Source organism: Pinus tabuliformis, chromosome 2_1 (assembly GCF_031772625.1).
Source record: "Pinus tabuliformis cultivar Carrire ecotype Pingquan chromosome 2_1, CPIR1, whole genome shotgun sequence".
NCBI classification, from domain to species: Eukaryota; Viridiplantae; Streptophyta; class Pinopsida; order Pinales; family Pinaceae; genus Pinus; species Pinus tabuliformis.
The window spans coordinates 933218901-933240260 of record NC_142299.1 but is presented as its reverse complement, the minus strand read 5'-3'; the positions used below and the strand labels follow the sequence as shown (position 1 = coordinate 933240260).

General features: G+C 39.4%; 1 protein-coding gene across 2 annotated transcripts in view; it reads left to right on the top strand.

Annotated features, from left to right (window-relative positions):
- Positions 1 to 21360, top strand: part of LOC149203710 (E3 ubiquitin-protein ligase At3g02290-like) — a 201262-nt gene that overhangs the window by 115721 nt on the left and 64181 nt on the right. For both annotated transcript variants that reach the window (XM_089403540.1, XM_089403539.1), the window contains exon 4: positions 7768 to 7877. In XM_089403540.1, coding sequence (XP_089259666.1) covers positions 7768 to 7877 — 110 coding nt within the window. The remainder of the gene's footprint in view (positions 1 to 7767; positions 7878 to 21360) is intronic.

Here is a 21360-nt window from a genome sequence, read left to right as displayed (position 1 = left end):
AAAAAAATGAGGGAGTTTGGGGTTTGCACTTACCTCTTTAGCTCCTGTAGATGGAAGCCCTTCTTTACTCCTCCATGCTCCTCCTCCTTCTTCACTCTCCAAGCTCTCCTCACGTCTCTCCTCTCTTTCTCCTCTCTTCTCCAAGCTCTCAAAACATACAAGTGAGCAAATGAGAGGTGAAAGAGCCTTTTAGTCTCTTCATCCCCTACTCTAACCCAACTTGGACCTACCCCCAACCACTAGATAAAAAATAAATAAAAAAAGCATATTTGTGGGGCCACACGGGCGGAACCGGTTGGCTGCCCACAGAACCGGTTGTGATTCGTATGGATCCGGCCCTGAAACGTTGCGTTTCGGCTAGGTGATCCGTTGCCCGAAACGCACCCTGACAATTTCGAAACACGGATCAGCCCAGACGGTTCCCATAGGGCAAGAAGCGTCTTTTCTGGCCCAATCCGCGTTTCAGAATTTTCAGGATGCCTTTCGGGCGGCGGATCAGCAACAGATTTGTACGGGTCGCGTTTTGGGGTTTTGATCCTTGGGGGGGGGGGCGTTTCGTGCAACACTGAGCAAGACCACACAACTAAAATTTAGGGTTTCCCATGTAGCGCCGCCCCTAAAGCTAGTAGCCAATAGAGGATATCCCATGGGACTAGGATACAAAAGATTAACTCTCAAGTTGAGGTAAGGGAACAAGAGTACAAGTCAAACCCATTCTTTCCGCCGAATCCCCCCACTAATCCATGTCCAAATGTTCCCAAGAAAAGCAAGCATAAATACCCAATTACATAATGCAAAGTCATACCTTTGGGGTTAGAAGACCTTCAAACATATGATCATAACAAATGAGTGAGGGCACTTAGTGGTTGTCTCAGATGGCGGAGAATGGTGGCACATTGAGCTATCGGCTGGCTACAAGGCGTTGCTGGCTGGCTGAAGACAAATCTAGGAGAATATTTCTCCCATAGGGGTCACCCACTGGTGGTGGGTAACAAGACATACTCAAGATTTTCATTTAGGCCACCATTGGGATCAAAACTTCCTGGGGAGGAGGGCTGTGTGGGTCATTCAGGGTGGGCACCCACCCTTCATTAGCTGACTCCATGCCAGGAACATTGGTGCCCCAACCATCATTCACAGGATGCTTTTCTTTTTTCAAGATGGCTAGGGAAAGAGTTGGGAACTTATTATTCAGTGACTGGTGGAGGGCTGCAAGGCCAGCTTTGACACTGCGTTTGCCTTTTTGATAATGCTCAGCTACCTCCATGTCATGACTTCCAATCGCTGCACTGAAATTGCTTGGAGCCAGCAGAAGGAGATGGAGAATTCCTGAAAGGTTACCTGTTTAGTACAAAAAACCCCACCCTAGTATTCCAGCAGTTGGCACATGTGTGCTATGTCAAGTTCCACTTTATGGACCTGTACAATGATCTTCTGTGAGAGATTCGCAACATATCAATGAACTCTCAACCCATGAAAAAACATTGTTGTTTGGGTCTATTAAAATATAGAAGCATTCTTTTCTTAACAGATGAGAAATAAGATCAATTCTAATGAGTAGTTCCATGTTGCCTGAAAACTGAAGGCACCCCAAGGCAACTTGTCCCCTAAGATGGAAGCCTTCTAGGAAATGGGGTTAGGTCACATAAATCAGAGACCCACTTCCAGGCCAACTTAGCAAAACATCAGAACCAGAAAATATGCTTTCAACTCTTGGTTTTCCCACAGAATGAGCACCCTGGTTGGTGGATCCTTAGATGGACCAGTGGATGATGACCAATAGAAACCCCACCCCAAATAATGGACTGAGCCAAAATAGCCACGTTTGGTTCCACCCGATGATTTCTAGATGCTATGTAGGCTGAAAAACCAAGTTGTCTGCTTGAATTTCAGTCTCCATAGGTTGTTTACATTGGTGTCTGATGCAGGTTTATGATAGGCTGTCTCTAGATTTCCAGATAGCATCTGGGTCCAGAATCCATCAGGCCAAAACCTGGTGCTACAAAAAATATCAACAAAAAATATAATAAATGTATATCTTGAGTCATCTACATGTCATAAAGTAATCAGTCACTGAGATCTTCTGACCCTTTTACGGGAATAGGGAATGGCTTTGCCTTTTCCTCTAGAGGAAGAAGGCCCAGCCCCTGGAAATACAAATGGAGTCAGTTGTCCTCTAGAAGCCGATGAAAGAGGTGGCCTTTGTCCTATGCTGCTGCTGCCCATCCTAGATGGTGTCACCTCCTCCTCCTCATCCTCATCCAGCTCTGCCTCCTGACCCTGATGTTGCTCCTCCTCTACCTCTGGCTCTCCCTCCTTGCAACCGCTACCTCCTCTGGATCCACATCTAACCGATCCGGGATCAAGTCCATGTTCTGCCTCTCAGTCTCAACCCTCCATGCAGCAGTGGTATCAATATTGTCCAATGAGATGACTTCCACCTCAGGAAGTTTCTGAAGTTATCTCACCCACAATCAAAGATTGTACTAGACGTAGACCATGTCATCAAGGCGTTGGGACTCCAATTTGTATTACGGTCATATATTGTAAATTAGTACTTAGAAAATTTAAATATTAAAAATAATCAAATGAATTCAAAAAATTTAATTTGAAATTTTTTTACCTGTTGCGCTTTTTGCTGTGTATTTTGTCAAATACACTCCATTTGCGTTCACACCTCGAGGAACTGCATGTTTGGCTGAGCACTCGAATGACAAGCTTTTGCAGATGGGGTACTCTGCTACCATAGCTTGTCCACCAAGCATCTACAAGTTAAATGAAAAATGAGAAAAATAAAAAAAACATTGAAATTCTAAACTTGAAAGTTTGAAACAAACTGAAGCTTACTTGGCATTTTGGTCGTCCTATTTTTAATAGCCATGGTAAAACCAAATGTGCCACCTCCCATCCTATATACCTCCATTTCTTTAGAAATATCTTTACGTTCTTGCTTAGATGCCACCGTCCTCTAAACACAAGTGAAGAATCCATCCATCACCTCGGTATCAAATCTGAGACCACAAGCGTAAGAAAATGCGGGGTTGAGGTAGATACTTGCAACATGAATGGGGCGATGGAGGGTATTGTTCCATCGCTCATCAATCACTGTCCATATGACTGTTGTTTCTCTAACCCTTCATCTCCCTTATCTTCATAATAAGCACAAATGGCTTCTTTGGCCCTATCCATGGCCTCATCCAAGTAGCCCATTGCAGGCTTGTCTCCATCAACCAACCGAAGAACCCTTACCAAAGGTTCTGAAATGGCACACACCTCCTTTACTCCTGCCCAAAAGCTCTGGATCATATGAAACTAGTCTGCATATGCCCTCTCCCTTTGGTTTGCGGCTAATAGATAAAGCATGCCAATCTGGTGAAAGAAACATGCTCTTCATATCCCACATAGAATTCAACAGAGACTGAAGAGATATGAAAGTAGTGGCAAATCGTGTAATGGCAGGACACTCCAACTCTTTGTTGTTGGTGAATCTTCTCATCAAACTAAGCACAGATGCGTGATTATATATAAATTTTGTTATGCTCCTGGATGATTCAACAATATCCTTCACAATTGGAATCTTAACTATATCCTCCAACATCAAGTCAATGCAATGAGCAACACAAGGTGTCCAAAACAAGTTAGGATACCTCTCCATAAGCAATTTGCCAACTGCAACATAATTTGCAGCATTCTCTGTTATGACTTGGACAACATTGCTTGGGCCTACTTCCTGAATGAAGATGTCCAACAACGCACATAATAAAGGTGCATCTTTAATGTGTGCAGATGCATCAACAAATTTCATAAACATTGTCCCCTTGGGACAATTAACCAAGAAGTTAAGAAGGGTCCTACACTTCTGGTCAGTCCAACCATCTGATATGACTGTGCATCCAGTGTGTTCCTATGATGCCCTAAACTCCTCCAATCTAGTAGTGCAATCAATCTTTTCATCTTGAAGAAGAGGCCCTCTCAATTCTGCAAAGGTGGGGGCTTTGTACCCCCCCAACGACAACAACAACATCAAACATAGGTTGGTAGAATGGGTTTGTCTTGGCAATGTTGAAAGGAACATCACTCCATAGAAGACACTTACTGACCAACCTGTCAGCTTTTGCCTTTTCCTTTTTTTTAAGTGCCGATTTGATGCTAGGTTGTGCACCAGGTGTGGTTCTAGGAACAAAAAAAGATGAGAAAGCTGAGGGGTTGGGATATATGGGTGTGGAAGGTGATGCTGAAGAAGCACTCTCACTCCCCCCCACTCTTGAGGCCCCTACAAGTTGGATTTTTAGTGTTGCCGTGGTGTCTTTGTGTTAATTTTAGGTATGTTCTATGCTTAGAGCAATTTATTTCAATTTTCACAGTTAGCTCAATATCTTATCCAGATTAGCAATCACATCAACATTAAAGTAAATTGCAGATAGAACATAAACATAGATTGCAGAAGACAAGCCAAGACAAGAGGACACAAGATGTGGTGCTAGCCAGGGACAAACCCCAATGTGGAGAAACCCTTGATCAATTCTTCTTATATGTTCTTCAATAGTTCAGCAGAGAGAGAGAGAGAGAGATAGTACATTTACAACAGAATTCACCACTTTGACTTTTAATAGCATAGATCATCTCTAAGAGGATGATACATGAGGTAGCTGAACTCAGTTGAAGACATGTTGCTTCAACTGATTCTCCCAGGTGACTCCATCACCCATCATAGTGCTACACCTCGTCATCATGTTGCACCTCACTGTGCTACATCGTGCTGCACTCATCATCACTATGCTGGACCTCATTACCATGCTGCACACATCATACTGCTGCACCATGATTGCTTGCAGTCCCATGCAAGCACCATGTCCTTGCTGTCCCATCTACCATGCTCCACCATGATTGCATTTGCTGCTGTCCCACTGTTTAGCATTGCTGTGCCATGTCATAGCTTGTTGTCCCAAGTACCAAGCTCCAACAAGCACCATGTCCTGCTGTACCACTTACCATGCTGCTGTCCCTTGCAGCACCATGCTACTGTCCCACTGTTTAGCATTGCTACTGTTGTCCCAATGTGCTTTGGCTGCCACATGTCATTGCTGCTCCTATGATTGCTTGTTGTCCCATTTGTGTTTGCAACACCATGCTTGCTGCTGTCCCATTGTAACCTACAACAACCCAACAATCATGCCCCAAAACATACCTTGAACAACCTTAATGAACTGCGGCCTAGTCAAGGTAGATAGCTGCCTCCTCATGCTGTTTTTTTGAGCATATGGCAACCCCTAACACTGACACGCTGGCCTATTTTGGTGTGGCTAGGCCTGTGGCCAACCACAAACCTCTGTTGCACACTAACAACCTTCTCAAACGGTCTTACCTTACCTTTTGCTGCCCTCGAACAATCTGTAATTCTCCTTTTCAAACTCAGCCTCCCTACAAGTATGAACATACCTCATTTAGAATGGTGTATGGTAGTGAATGATTGCATCTAGGGTATTCTAGGACAACAACATTAGGCCTGCGTTTTGGCCTCTCCATACAGCGTTATGTTCCTCCTTTACTCAGCCTAGGAGCTTGCCCTCTCGGCCCTAGAACCTTGGCCCTCCATCCATCAATTCGGTCACTTGAAGTGGCCTGTGGCTAGGGCATCATGGACCTGTGGCTAGGGCATCATGGATTTGCAGCTAGGGCATCATGTAACCCTCCTTCACTGTGGCTAGGTATCCTTTTAGGACTGCGGCTAGGTAAGCTTTTAGGACTACGGCTAGGGCAACTTGTTTAGCCTCCTTCATAGATGCATTAACACTCCTTCCATGACTGCGTTAATGGTAAGGACATCTTCTTTAGGTCAGCGTATAGGTCCCTTCCATAACTACGGTTTGATCTCCATTAGGGCAGTGTAGATCAGCCTCCTTCCCTCTTGCATTTAGGGCTTCCTCTCCTAGATTTCTCTTCCACTAAAACCCAAAGCGAGTGGAGAGAAATCAAGAGTGAAGTGTGTGTGAAATGACTCTCAAGTCATCTCCTTTTATACTAAAACGTTGAGCACATGTGGGGGTTATTTGGTTGGTGGCTGACCTTGACGAATTGTCTAATAACACAAATAAATTCATAACTCCATGAATACTTATCGGAATTGGATGATCTTTAGATCAATCTTGATACACCTCTCGATGAGAGGAGTCTAGGAAAAATATCAGCTGCCATAAATAAGATGACCCACATGGAGTTTGGCCCTAGTTGCCAATTTTAACACTTTTCCCTCCTCTTTATCCATCAACGATTGAATGGCCTGTCGGATGATTTTTGGAGATGGATTTGGGCAAGTTTCTACATTTTGCCCCGGAATTTGCCCCAAATGGAATTTTAATCTGTTGATACCTCCTGACATATGCTTGCCAAACAACTTGCTAGTCAAATACATTCTATTGACCCCCCCAGATTCGGGTATAGTATCAGGTTCACTATATTCCCACACAGCATCCAAAAGCGTTGGCATTTTGTTTTAAACTTTGAACTTGAATTTGAACCTGGGCACAAAAAAAAATGAAAAAAATTAAAAATTTCCATCACATAAGAAGCAAACACAAATGCAATTGTTGATTTTAGATTTTAAATGCCTCTTCTCACTCACTTGAACAAACTCAGATTCAGTAAACAAGGGTTTGAATTTTTGTCATTTGATTCTTAACAATGTTTTTATTCAAAATTCTAGGCAAAAATAAGATAAAAAGAAACTAATAGAATTATAGAAAGATTTAAGAAGCCATTTGTGTAACAAAGACTAAGAGAGAAATTAAAATACATACCTGGCAGCAGAAATTCAACACTTTGAATCTCTCACGGTGAGCAATGGACAAAGCTCCAAATCCTCACCACAAAACTAGCAAATCTCCTCCTCTTGGGCAATGGCAAACAGCGACTCTCTCCACAGGGACGAATGGGAGCAAAAACAGCAAGCAAATGTGTTTTTCCCCCTTTTCGGGCTCTTATGCGCAGCTTGGGAAAGATGGACGACTTTTTTGGTCGACTCCTGATAAAATCAGGATTAATTCGATTTAATCGCGATTTTTTCGTCAGGGAAAAAGTCGGACGATTTAATCGTTTTGATGAAAAAAATGGATTTTTGGGATTTAATCCCGACTTTTTCCACACTGCAAAATATAGTAAATTCAGTCATAATTTGATCAATTGATATGCACTTTTGTACATAATTTTGTTTAGGCAAGTAAGAATGCAATTGGTCAAATCGAACTTGATTCAAGTGATTATTGGAGTAGCTGAGAATGTTTTAAGAATATTTAGAAATGTAATTTATTTGAAGTTGGTGTTATCTGTTTGGTATATTTTGCTCAAATATCTCAACTTGTGCAAAGCTTCCTTATATGAGTATATAATTGGATTCTGATGGTATTGTTAGTAAACCATTATAAGTCTTCCAGTCCCGTTACATGCTCATTTCTTATTGTGTTCATCAAGATGTGATTGAATATGAAGTTCATGCAAATAGTTGGAGACTACATTATTTATATTCATTTTATATTGTTACATGTCAGAGATCTGTTTGTAAGAGGAAGATTATCATATTTTCAAGAGAACTTGGCTTTGTCTTCATTGGTCCGAAGAATATTAACAATATTCTCATATTTGTTTACTTATTTTGTGGTTTTAATCTAGTTTGGAACCTGTTTAACAAATAAAGGATCGTCCTTATTTTATATACAGGCTAATGACCTGAAGGTTTTCTTGGCTAAAGCTATGCCTTATATTGTTTTGTAGAGTATACTGTTGAAAATCCTAAAATATCTGCTCAATGTGGTCATCATTTTCATCTCGGCTGCATTTATGAGTGGATGGAACGAAGTGAAAATTGTCCAGTCTGTAATAAGGTATAATTTTTGGACTCAGTGATTTGTTCGAGCCTTTCTTTGCATATGGTTCACTGCTAATATCACAGATTAGCTATTAATTGGAACAAAATCTTAATTCTGCAGTCATTCTTTAACTACAATGAAATCATTGCATAATGAAATGTTTCCATTGCTTCTGCATATGTACAGTACCTCATTGTGATATTTATATGTCATTCAATATTAACATATGTTGGTTATCTATTGGGGTGAATCTCAAAATAGGCATGATATGATTAAACTTCTGTGGGAATAATTTTTTCTGAATTCTCTGTTTTACAAATGATTCTGGAAAGGCACACATATTGGTTAATCTCTTTGCAGCATGGCCAAAACGAATTTATATAACATATCAAAAGTCCAAATTTGTTGATCTAGGCCCTGAGCCATGTTTGGAAAGAAAGGGAAAATGGAAAAATAATAAGAATCTTATAATATAATTTTTAGCTCATGAAAACAAAATGAAGAAAATATTAGAGTTCTGTTTAAATTTCCAGTCTTCTTGTTTAACATTTTTCTCTTTGTGCTACTATGTGCTAGCACGATTTATGATTTTCTGCTGTAGAAATATATGTGGGCTGAACCCTTTGCCTGGAATTTCTAGTAAGGGATATTGTTGGAATTTACAGGTTAAGTTCCTTAGATAGAACACCAAAGGACACCGCTCACAAACAGATCACAGATCGGTACACCATTATTCTTGACGTGGTTTCCACGGCCTGAGCCAACGTGGCCACCTTAAGTAATTTATCAATGTAAAAGAAAGAAAATTTACATTAGCCTCTCATGAACGGTCACCTTACAAATGACTCTCCATGCTCTTTAAATAGAGATCATGGACCAATCGAGTGTTAAGCCACGGATCAAGTGTCGATAATACCGAGGAGAGAATGAACCGTCAGATCACTTCATGTCTAGAACATATCATGACCGTCGGATTGTAAGTTACAAAAAGTACATAGTAAAGAAACACACTTTACCTAACTATCCAATAGACCAAGTTATACTTAACTATTTCCTATGTGTTGGAATATCCTAACATCCCCCCTTAAGAACTACTTGGGATAGGATTGAAGGATGTACACAAATGACACAATAGGAGAAGGAAGGAGGCATTAGAGCCTATCCCCCCTTAGTGACAACTTCCTGAACTCCAGCCATAAATCGAAGTTTAGTAAACTTCGCCTTTGTGAAATCCTTTGTAAAGATGTCTGCAACTTGATCATCGGTTGAACAATATTGCACTTCAAGAACATGGTCATGAATGAGCTTTCTGATGAAGTGCATGTGTAATTCAATCTGTTTGTTGTGTTGATGTTGGACTGGATCTTTGCATAGTTGAATGACACTTTGATTATCACACCAAAGTGTAGTCGGATGCTGCTGCTGAAAACCAAACTCTGATAGGATCTGACGAAGCCACAGGGCTTCCTTACTAGCTTCTACGACGCCACGATACTCTACTTCTGCTAAAGAAAGAGAAATAGCACTTTGTTTCTTGCAAGCCCATGTAATAGGTCTAGAACCAAGAGTGAAGACATAACCTGCAGTAGACTTCTGATCATCAGGGTCACTAGCCCAATCGGAATCAGTGAAACCAACCAATAGAGGAGATGCTTCTGCACTGTAATAAATCCCAAACTGAACTATACTTCGAACATAACAAAGTATTATTTTAGCTGCTTTCCAATGAATTTCATGTGGGTTTTGCATAAACTGAGTAATAATGCCAACAACAAAGGAAAGGTCAGGACAGGTATGGGTCAGATACAAAAGTTTCCAACAAGCTGACAATATAAGGTAGCATCAACTTAGGGGAAGTACAAGTGACTGAAAGTTTGGCTCCAAACTGAAAGGGAGAAGGGGCTAGCTTATAGTCTTCCATGTGGAAGTGGCGTAGAAGATCACATGCATACTTGGATTGGGAAAGGGAAATACCTTCTTTGGATTGCAAGACTTGAATACCAAGAAAATAATGCAAATGTCCTAAGTCTGTCATTTCAAATTGATTTTTAAAGCTAGACTTCACATGGTTTATAAGGTTGGGATCAATACCAGTAAGAATAATATCATCAACATAAAGAACAAGAATGATAAGAGACTTACCCACTTTCTTGGTGTAGAAAGTATTGTTAGAATGACATCTAGAAAAGTTAGTATCTAAAAGAAAGCTATCCATTTTGGCATACCAAGCCCAAGGGGCTTGCTTGAGACCATGAAGGGATTTCTTAAGTCGAGATACAAGGCTGGACTCTGTTTGTATAAAGCCAGGAGGTTGTTCCATATAGATTTATTCATGTAAGTCCCCATGCAAGAAGGCAGATTTAACATCCATCTGATGGACTTCCCATTTGAAAGAGGCAACAAGGGAAAGAACAAGGCAGATAGAGTTCATTTTGGCAACAGGGGAGAAGGTTTCAGTATAGTCAATGCCTTCAACTTGTGAAAAACCCTTAGCAACAAGACGAGCTTTATGTTTATCAACTTTTCCATCTGGTCCAAACTTGGTTCTATAAACCCATTTGCATCTAACAAGTTTTCCATCATGCTTGGCAGTTCCCAATGGAACGACTATTTGAAGGAACCAAATGGCAACAAATACCAAAAAATTCCAGTGAAGGATCTATACAGAGAGGGTCATCGCACTCACTAAGCTACTGGAAAATTGACCAAAGACGAATGATTTTGCTAACATATATTTAGATGGGAATTTAAATTAACTTCAAAGCCTATGAAGTGTGGATCCTGCGGTGAAAGTTGTGAACATGACTCACCATATGGTTAAAATAAAACTAATAATTTCATGAAAACGAAAAAATTGTTGTATTTCTCCAGAAATCATGTGACCATGGTCAAGGCAATCATTAGGAACCTATCTGATCAAGTAAAAGTTGGGAGGTTGAATGTGTTTGGTGGGGTTTGAATTCACAAGTATCAGATTAAAAAGATGTGTGACGTATCTTGCAGTAGTCATAGAGTGCCATAGGTGTAGAAATTTCAAAGGTCTGCCCAATATGAAATATCCACATCACTTCTATGAGGTCACAGATTTACTTCATAGAGCTTTCAGCCTTATTGCTGAAGCTAGTTTATTCAATAGCTGTGCAAGAAACTTCAAATCTGCCCCATGCTAGTTGTACTCAAAATCAAGAATGTAAATTCCACAAAGACTTGAAACATAGATTATTTCAACAACCCTTGGGGAAATATCTATTACAGGGCACAGATCTGAAAATTACTTCAACTATAGCAGAAATATGACAGTAACCAATCAGATCTGAAAGTTTCATTATGCATGCTAAACAAACAACATTTGTCCCTGCTGTCCTAATAAATCAGCATACTAAAACAGTTTTAAATCAACATAAAGTTCAATACCTCAGCGCACCCCAAGCAAGGATCCTTCCATGTAGCTTAAATCCTAGCTGGAGCCTAGGGAATCCACAATCAGTGCAAACCCTAACTAGCAATACAAAGGCAAAGCAATAGATCCCACCAAGCTCTACAAGGAAATCTTTGGAGCTTCGAAACAAACCAGCATCACATGCATTGTCAAACCCCAAGATCTCCCTCTTGCATCCCAACAGCTCTACTACTCAACGCTTGCATCTCGCAAATGAGGAAACCCTAGCTCTAGCATCTCATAAGCACGAACCCTTATTACAGGAGTAATACATGAACTTAAAAGGTTCTTCAAATAATGAGCATTGTAGTGTACACCAACTATCAATCTCTAATATACAAAGTAGTTAATTTTAATAATGACACTATCGTCTTGTTATATAGACTAAGGTGAGGGAGGCCAACGATAAAATATGGACTAAATCCACAAGTAGCCCTAGTCTAAGTCAACAAACAAGGCTCCAAATGCAATGATCCTCAAAGCAAGGTGTTCACATGTCACACTAGGGTTTGTCCAACCGCAAGGTGGTGTGCTCACCAAGCTAGGTGTCCACATGTCGAGTGCTAGTCGAAGGTGTGCTCTCCAACAATGGCTCCTTGACTCAAGCATTCCTCAAATTGTATATAAAGTGGTTACATGCTCTTGGGGTCAAGTGCTCAACTTTGAAGTGTTGAGTGTCCCTCCTCTAAGGTGGTTCCACATGTGCAAAGCACCTATCGTCTTGACCAAGTGTGCCCTTGTAGATGATACCAAATATGCCACATTTGTCAACTACAACATCAAGAAGTGCGCCTCCCTAGCATTGATCCCAAGGCAAGCACACACCCGATCTAAACTCTCCAAATGTAACTAAAAAATAAACAAAAGGGCGAGGAGATTGGAAGCCCTTCACATCCCATGAAGCATTCTTCTGTGAAAACACTTTCAAAGCAAGCAAAAGCTAACAATAGGTACTCATAACGAAAAGGACAAGCCCATATTATCTAGAAAGACAAATAATTATATGTTAAATGTGAAGCTACAAGGAATAATGATATGAAGTCAAGAACGCTGTTATATTTATAAGATATAGGAGACATGACTATAAGGGACATGACCATATATAATTGTTGTTTCTATTAATAATAAAATTTGGTATATTACAAATTTACATGCCCTTTTATCTAGGAAGGCTTCATCCTTGAATCTCAATTGGAAACATGATGAAAATAACATTGAAGCTCCAAAATATATTCATGCCTTATAGAAACATTAGTTTGTCCTAGGTTGACTTTTGTTAGAATCCCCATTGATAAGATTCTCGAATGTGACTTTTGTTGATTTGGGGTAGCATCAGATGTGCTGTAAACCTCAAATTTTGCAAGGAGGCTTGGGCACAAGTATTCCAAAAAACCCAGAAAGCGTTTTGGGAAATTCCACCCCAAGATTATGAAGATCGATATTGGTTACATTTTCCAGCATTATCCACTTCTTGTAAATTGTTTTTTGTACTTTTCTACCTCCCCTATGAATTTAATGAGGATACATTATGTGGTTGTACAATTTGACTTATAGCACTTCATTTTCCACTTCCAAGTTTTGGGCCATCTTTCTCAACCCTTCATTCACTACTTGAATTTGCTAATTTAGCTCTTGCATCTCTTGGAGTCTTTCTTGTTTAAGAGTTTTACTAATGGCAAATGTATTGTGGTTTCCAATGTCCATAGATGTGCAATATTGCTATGATAACACCACTTGATTTTAAAAATACTATAGATATTCCATTGGGTTTTTGTCACAAGAAATCTTAACTATGTACTCCTATAAAGAGTGACACTGAAGACATAATGAGATTCTACTCTATCTAATTACATGTGTTACTATCTAAGTCAGATGACTTGAGGGCATGGGGCATAGAGGACAAGGAAATACGAGTGTTGACATGGGACATGATGAGCCTGAAAACAAGACATGGAGGACACGATTTATTTTACATATATATTGATTCAAATTTTGATTAAAACTATAACATTTACAAAATATTGATACATTATGGTTCCTTTATGAGACAAGTTCAATCATACAACTAGTTAGAAGTACTAAATTAATGATGATCAAATTACAAACTCATAAGAAATTAGAACCAGAAATTGTAGTTTTCTCATGAAATCATCATAATCAAAATGTATTACAATGGTACTGACTCACTGATACTATAAGTGGTTATGCCAATGGATACACAAAATATGGTAGGTACTAGCACTGTAGATGTTAGAATTTGATAGCTTGTGACTATTGGGAGTTCTCCTCCATGTCAGATACATCAAAATCAACACCATTGTAGTTGCTTTTTCCTCCTCCTCCTCGATATCCAATGCAATCTTTGCTTTTGTTGGTGTGGAGAATGACCCATTAAGAGGATCATCATCATCAAAAGTGATTGGCTCTAGCACTAGTTCATTTACATCCAAGTTGGCTAATGCCAACTCAACATTGATTGAGCTATCATTTCTTTGAAATGAGCCAAAAAGAAACATTGCTGTTAGAAAAAGCAAGAAATTTGATATGCAAATCCTCTTGGAAAGTGGTTGGGTTCCCCTCAAATCTTAGATTTACCTTTCAACTGTACACCAATAAACCTCAAAGCTCCAAGTTGCTAGAGAAAATGAGCAAATAGAAGAGACAAATCACTTTTTGGAGACCCATAGGTCTCTATTTTGCGCCATACATGTTAGAAACATCTTAACATGGCTAAGACACATGTCAAACATGTGTTTGGCACTTATTCTAAACATAGGACACATGCCAAGCATGCATCCTAGCGTGTGCAAAGGCCCTAGGGGAGCTTCACTATTACTTAGGTTATTATGCATTTAAAACAATAAAATCATCCATGAAACTATATTAAATCAAATTCTATAGAAAAAATGGACACAATATTTTACCTAGAAAACTCCAACAAGAAAGGACAATGCCTTTTATTGTATCCTCAAGTACAGATAACATGAAGTTGTGGTTCTCATGGAGCTATACAAATAACATTTCCTAAAACTTTGGAAGATATTGCACCTTCGTTTGCAATTCTACTCCTTTGGCTTCAAGGCATGGTACTACTTGTCTATGGAGTAGATCCATGTTGCTATTTGTTTGCTCTACTATTGAACAATATTCCTTTGGAGTTGACACCCCTGGTACTAGTATTTTTTGTAGCATATTCTTGAATTTTGTTCCCTTGTGATTGCTCTACTATATAACGCAAATCTCTCCATTAGGAAACTTACCCTTGATGATGATTCCAAACCCCATTTTGTCTTTCTTTTTTTGTTATTGAAGGAGCTACAGTTAGGTTTAAGTTTTCAAAGTCTCATCAACTTCCCTTGGAATCTTCAAAAATGTCATGTTTAACTTGGATTCTCGGGGTATCAATAGGGCATCAAGATTAGATGATTTTTCTTAGTTAGATCACTGTTTGTGAATGCTTTTGACTTCTTGATTAGGATATTCTTTTACTTATGTTATTATAGTGCTATTCTTCATCAAACAACTACCAAGCATAAACTATAAAGAGATAAGAGACACAGAATATAGGCTATCAGCCAGGGCCAAAACCTCTCACTCTTGAGAGGGAAACCCGAACAAATTCTTTTTCTTATAGAGATTTCAATTGACGAATACCAAGACCAAGACCCTTGACCTATTTTCCACTCCAAAACCAAGACACAAGTTCCCTTGATGAGATCCGTAGAAAACGATAGTCAACCTTCTGCTCCTTCCCTTTTATCGACTCCTCTTCCACTTCGACCTCCTTCTGCTTCAAACCTCCGACCTCCTTACATTAGGTTTGCAATCCTAATTCAGAAGCTCTAGCTCATGCACAAGACCTTATCTTATGTCTTAACTTTCTTTGCTTTTGTATAGGGTCTTCTTCTAGCTTGACTTGACCTCCCTTCTTGACTTGACCTTCTTCCAACTCGGCTACCCAAGAGGACTGCTACTCTTCTCGACTTTTTCTGCTGCAATTGTCCTCTTCCTTCTTCACACGTGTGTCCTAAAACAGACCCGAAACAAATCCAAGTGATACCCAAGAAAACTCCGCTGTTCTTTCTTTCTTCACGCTGGCTAGGAGGCTTCCTTTTGCTGACCTTTGCACCACTTACTAACTTCAGAACTCAACCGAAATTCTCTTTTTGAAATGAGGCCCAGTGGCCTATTTATAGTTGTTTGCCAAGATAATAAGCCGACTTGACTGGAGGATGAGCCGACGTGTCCTTAGAAGAGATATTATTATTTCTTTTGAAGCCGACTTGAAGGGAGATACTTGTGCTTGGCTTGGAAGGCTATTTATACTTATCTAATGACTTATACAAAATGTAACATGCCCAAGAAGGGTCCTTCATACATGACATAGACTCAAATTGACTATTATGACTAGATGACAAATCTTGATGGCTCACAATGGGAGCCATCACTAAAAATAAAATTCCTTGCTCATGAAACCCATGAGACAAGCATTACAATAATAATTTTATTTTTTTTCTTTTCATCAATTACTTAAAATCACAATAACACATGTCATTATGAAGACCGACCCTAGTTACACTTTTCAACACTCCCTCTTAACTAGGGAGGTATTCATAATGGTATTTGGTTATTCTCAATCTGAAGAATTTTTCATAAGGAGAGTCAGATTGGTAACCCATTTGTTTAGCATCATATCAACCAACATTATCACATAGCAAGGCCTTGACTAACAACTCTATCTCTCCACGAGATTTGTGCACAATGCTGGAGGGACCAATGATGTATAAACACCCTCATAATTGTCTCTCTCAGAACATACCCCACCTGGGTTCTCAACGTGTGTTCCACCAGGACTATTCTTATCTTGGATTCCCCGTCCTCAAAGAATATCGGTCCTCTGCGATTACTCTTATCTGGGATGCCCTAACACATCCTCAAAGAGCATCAAATGCCAAATGTTTACCCAATCCTCCATTTTGTCTTCCCAAGTGAAGACAAGAATGATGTGTCTATCTCTCCCTCTTAATTAGGGAGGACATATCTATTCCAATAAAGGAATGTACTCATTCCTATGGAAGGAATGTACCTAAGCTCCCTCTTGGCTTAGGAATTTTGCTTCCAAGTTTCTACCAAGTAAGAAACTTGTTTCCAGGCTCCCTCTTAATTAGGGACCTACAACAACTCCTTAGGTGGAGATGATGGGACAACCAACTGCTTGAAAAACTCCTCCTCACGATGTCATGAACTTCTTTTTGTTATCTAGGAGTCTTCATGTTTGGGAATTCTTCATAGGGCACAAACCATCCATCACTTTCATCCATGAGTCAGTCATGTCATCATCAGAAAGTGATCTATCTGTTCATATCTAGGCTTCCTTCTGTTTCCATAAGGATTTTGCATCCTACTACATGGGCATCGATGGTGGAATATATCCATAGATCTTCCCTTGGCAGCGGATCCAAATATTTGTTCAAAAATAAAAAATGAACATATAAATCAAAATTTCCTTTGTGATGGTCTTTCATCATAACATCTTCTAGTTTGCATCAGCATCCTGCATACATATTGACACATCTCCCAAAGATATATATATATATATTGTCAAGGGTCTCTTTCTTTTTCCAGATTCCGTTAGAATCATCATATCTTTCATGGAGATATCCTAGTCAAATATTCTTGGTCCATGGATGTTGATTGCCTTTTTTTCATGGTTGGATATCCCACGATCTCTTCCTTCCGTTCTTCAGACATTTCATTCCCAAGAACTTCCAATTAGAGTTCCTTAATTATAGTCACCCATATCATATTACATATGAGGACAGATTATGTTGATTTCATCTAGTGAATGGGTGACCCATGCATTTCTGCACTCCTTCGACGAAGGAGATCCTTCCTTTGATTACGCTCTCAGGATAGAGCATTCAACCATGTTACCTGCAACCATATGATATGACTCTTCAATATACACTGTAAGCATACATACCTCATTTTCCTTTCGGTCATCCAAATTTCCTGCAACAACTTCCTTGATTGAAAGAGCTTCAATTCCTTGATCTGCTTCTCCTTTTACATCATCATGCCATCATCCCATGAATTTTGTAGGTTTGGAATTCTTGATGAAACGTTTGCTTCCTCTCTTGATGTTGAAGAAAGTGTAACTAGGTTCGGTCTTCATAAATGTAATTTTGATCTTTGTATTTATAAAAGAAAAGAAATATTATTTTTGTTATTTATATCAATGAGTTTCTTGCTCATTGGATAGGTCTAGCACATGTCAAAGTGCTATAGGAAAGTCAAAGAGTCAAAAGAAATGTTGAAGACCCTTAAGGGCATGTTACACCATGTATATATATGTATTAGAGTCAAAGATATTCCTCCAAGCAAAGTCACAAGTCTCCTCCATGCAACAACATCATTAAAGGAAGCAATTCGAAGTTTAAATGTCAAGTCGGCCTCAAGTCGGCCTAAAGGAGGGAAAAACCTCTATATATAGAGGTTGTCCACTCCTCCAACGACAAGAGAAATCACCTCTGAAATCAGCGAGATAAGAAGACGAGTTAAGGGTGAAAAAGAAGCATCGAAAGCAGCCTCTAGTGCAGTGAAGAAAGAAGAAATTATGTCGAGCTTTAGAGGACTGTTCTTAGGTCAACTACAACCACACGTGCGAAGATATAGAAGGTCTCTTTGCTATCATAACAACTATCTACTACAAGCATATATATATCGTTGTTTGGGCTAGATAAATAGGCATATAAGGCCTCTCACTCAAGCGAAGAAGGAGCTCACTCAAGTGAAGAAGAAAGTGGACATTCACCTAAGGAATCCTCTCACACGTGCGAAGAAATAGGGCTGCACTGCTGTCATATCAAGTCTGCAACTATATCTCAAGAAAGAGCTCGGTTGGGCAAGAGATAAGGTTCTCCTCATATGTGAAAGAGTCCACTAAGGACCAAGGAGAAGTATCTCTTCTAGAGCTAGCATAACAAGGACTATCATCAGTTGCTGGAAGAAGAACGAAGTGCCGGAAGAAGGAGGACAAAGTGCCGGAAGGAGAACAAAGGGCTTGACTTGTGCTTGGAGGATATTCTTGTCAAGGGTCTAGGGTTTGGCATTGTTCAATAGAAGCTTCAATAAGAGAAATTTGAGAAAGGGTTTTCCTCTCTAAGAGAGAGAGGTTTTGCCCTGGCAGAGAGCCAACATCTTGTGTTCTTGTCTTTTGTATTTTGGTAGCAGTTTGATGAAGTAAAAGAACATACACTAATAACATGAAAAAGATCAAGCTAACAAGAAAAAGTAAAAGTGCTTCACAAATTATTATCATTCCTAGAATCCTATCATAACTACTTTGCCCTAGATTCTTCAACACTTGATTGGTGAACTTGATGAAGATTTCATCAGAGAATCTTGAGGATATAGAGTATCCCCATCCAGTAGATGTTTCCTTTTGACAGATTTATGATGAACCTTGTACTAGATGAACTTGCCACTTATGTTTCCAATGAGATACCCAATAGCTATATCCTTGACTTCCATAGATTCTAACCATCTTTCATGCTTCTCTATGATAATGTCTTGAGCTCTTGCTTTCAATGCTTCTATGATGCCTTGATGCATCTCATCGTGCTCCTATTTTACAACAAGAAAACTTAGAAACATAAACTATAAAAGAACCAAGTGAGGAAGACTATATCAATAGTGGAGATCTATTGCTTCCTCCTTCTTGGACTTCTTCTTTCCAGCTTCCTCCACTTCCTTAGTGATGTGGACTTCTTCTCTTCCTCTTTTGTTATTGTCCTTCTTGTGCTTAGAACAATCTCTCCTATAGTTCCCATATTCTTGACACCCATAGCATTGTATTTTACCCATGTTCTTCTTCTTTTTTTGAGGACCAAACTTTCCAAATTTTCCCTTTCTTTTTATCATTGCAACATATGCTTGATTTTTCTCACCTGCTCCCACATCAAATTTGGCCTTTAGTCTAGATTCTTCAATCTTGCACAGTGACCATAGATCCTGGAATGGAGTAGCTTCTTTCTTCCCATAAATACTTGAAGTAAAGTTACCCCACTCTTCCAATAGTGCATGTAATACCACTGTAGTCATTTCTCTATCATACATGAATTCTCCTAGATCTTGTAGTTGGTCCCAGATTTCAGATATCCTCAAAAAGTATGAGGCTATTCCATCTTCCCTTGACATCTTCGGCGTGTAGAGTTCTTGCCTTAATGAGATGACTTCTCCAACAGTGCTTACGAAATACAACTTTACCAGATTGTCATAGATCTCTTTTGAAGTTTCGAGTTTGGATAAATATGGGATGAGGGGATCCTTAATAGATTCTATGAGAACCCTTTGAGCCCTAACTTCCCCTTTCATATACTTTGCAAGAGCTTTAGCATCTTCCTTTCTTGGTTTAGTGATAGATCCTTTGACATGTTCCATAACCTAATTTTCAATGAGATTCAGATCTTGTCCTTTACTTCCATGCAAAATAGTTTGAAGCCCCAACCAATTTGTTGCTTTCCTTGCAAAAATGACATTTTGACAGATTCAGATGTGGATATAAATATACTTACTTGATAGGATGCTCCTTCTCCTTACTGCTTCCTTGATGTTGATGATGATATAGAGAATAGAAAACTTCTCCTTGATGAAGGTAGTTTTCTTCAAGAGTGATCCTTGATCCTACAGAGAGTGAGATCTCTTTGGATCCTTTGATGAAGATCGATGATGACTTCTTTGGTAGGGACCTTGATTCGAAGATCTCTTCAACTTGGCTTTCTTTCCTTGATGATGATGATCCCAAGACTTCTTTGTAGACTCCTTCGATCTAGGGTTATAATGCTTCCTTTGTAGATCTTGTCTTAAAGATGATCTTTGCTTTGATGCCTTCCTCGAGATTTGATCCTTGAGTGTCACTTGATAAGATGCCCTTCCTTGACTTTGTCACCTTCGCTCCGAAACCCGATACCATGTTGAGAAATCTAGGGCATCTAGATTAGGTGATTTCTCTTATTTAGATAACTCCTTGTGAATGCTTTTTACTTCTTGATTAGGATCTTCTTTTACTTATGTTATTATAATGTTATTCTTCATCAAACAACTACCAAGAAATGAGCATAAACTATAAAGAGACAAGAGACACAGAATATCGACTATCAGCCAGGGGAAAAACCTCTTGCTCTTAAGAGGAAAACCACAACAAATTCTTCTTCTTATAGAGTTTCCAATTGACGAATAACAAGACCAAGACCCTTGAACTATTTTCCACTCCAAAACCAAAACAGAAGTTCCGTTGATGAGATCCTTAGACAACGACAATCAACCTTCTGCTCCTCTTTTCTCAGCTCCTCTTCCACTTCGACCACTTTCTGCTTCAAACCTTCAGCCTCCTTGAATTAGGTCCGCAATCCTAATTCATAAACCGTAGCTCATGCACAAAACCTTATCTTGTGCCTTAACTTTCTTCACTTTGGATAGGGTCTTCTTCTAGCTTGAATCGATCTCCCTTCTTGACTTGACCTTCTTCCAACTCGGCTACCCAAGAGGACTGCTACTCTTCTCGACTTCTTATGCTGCCACTGTCCTCTTTATTCTTCGCATGTGTGTCTTAAAACAGACTCAAAACAGATCTAAATGATACCCAAGAAAACTTCGCTCTTCTTCCTTTCTTCACGCTGGCTAGGATGCTTCCTTTTGCTGACCTTCGCACCACTTACTAACTTCAGAACTCAACCAAATTCTCTACTCTGAAATGAGGCCGAGTGGCCTATTTATAGTTGATTGCCATGATAATAAGCCGACTTGACAGGAGGACGAGCTGACGTGTCCTTAGAAGAGATTATTATTCCCTTTGAAGCCGACTTGAAGGGAGATACTTGTGCTTGTCTTGGAGGGATATTTATACTTATCTAATGACTCATACAAAATATAACATGCCCAAGAAGGGTCCTTTATACATGTCATAGACACAAATTGACTTTTATGACTAGATGACAAATCCTAAAGGCTTACAATGGGAACCATCACTAAAAATAAAACTCCTTGCTCATGAAACCC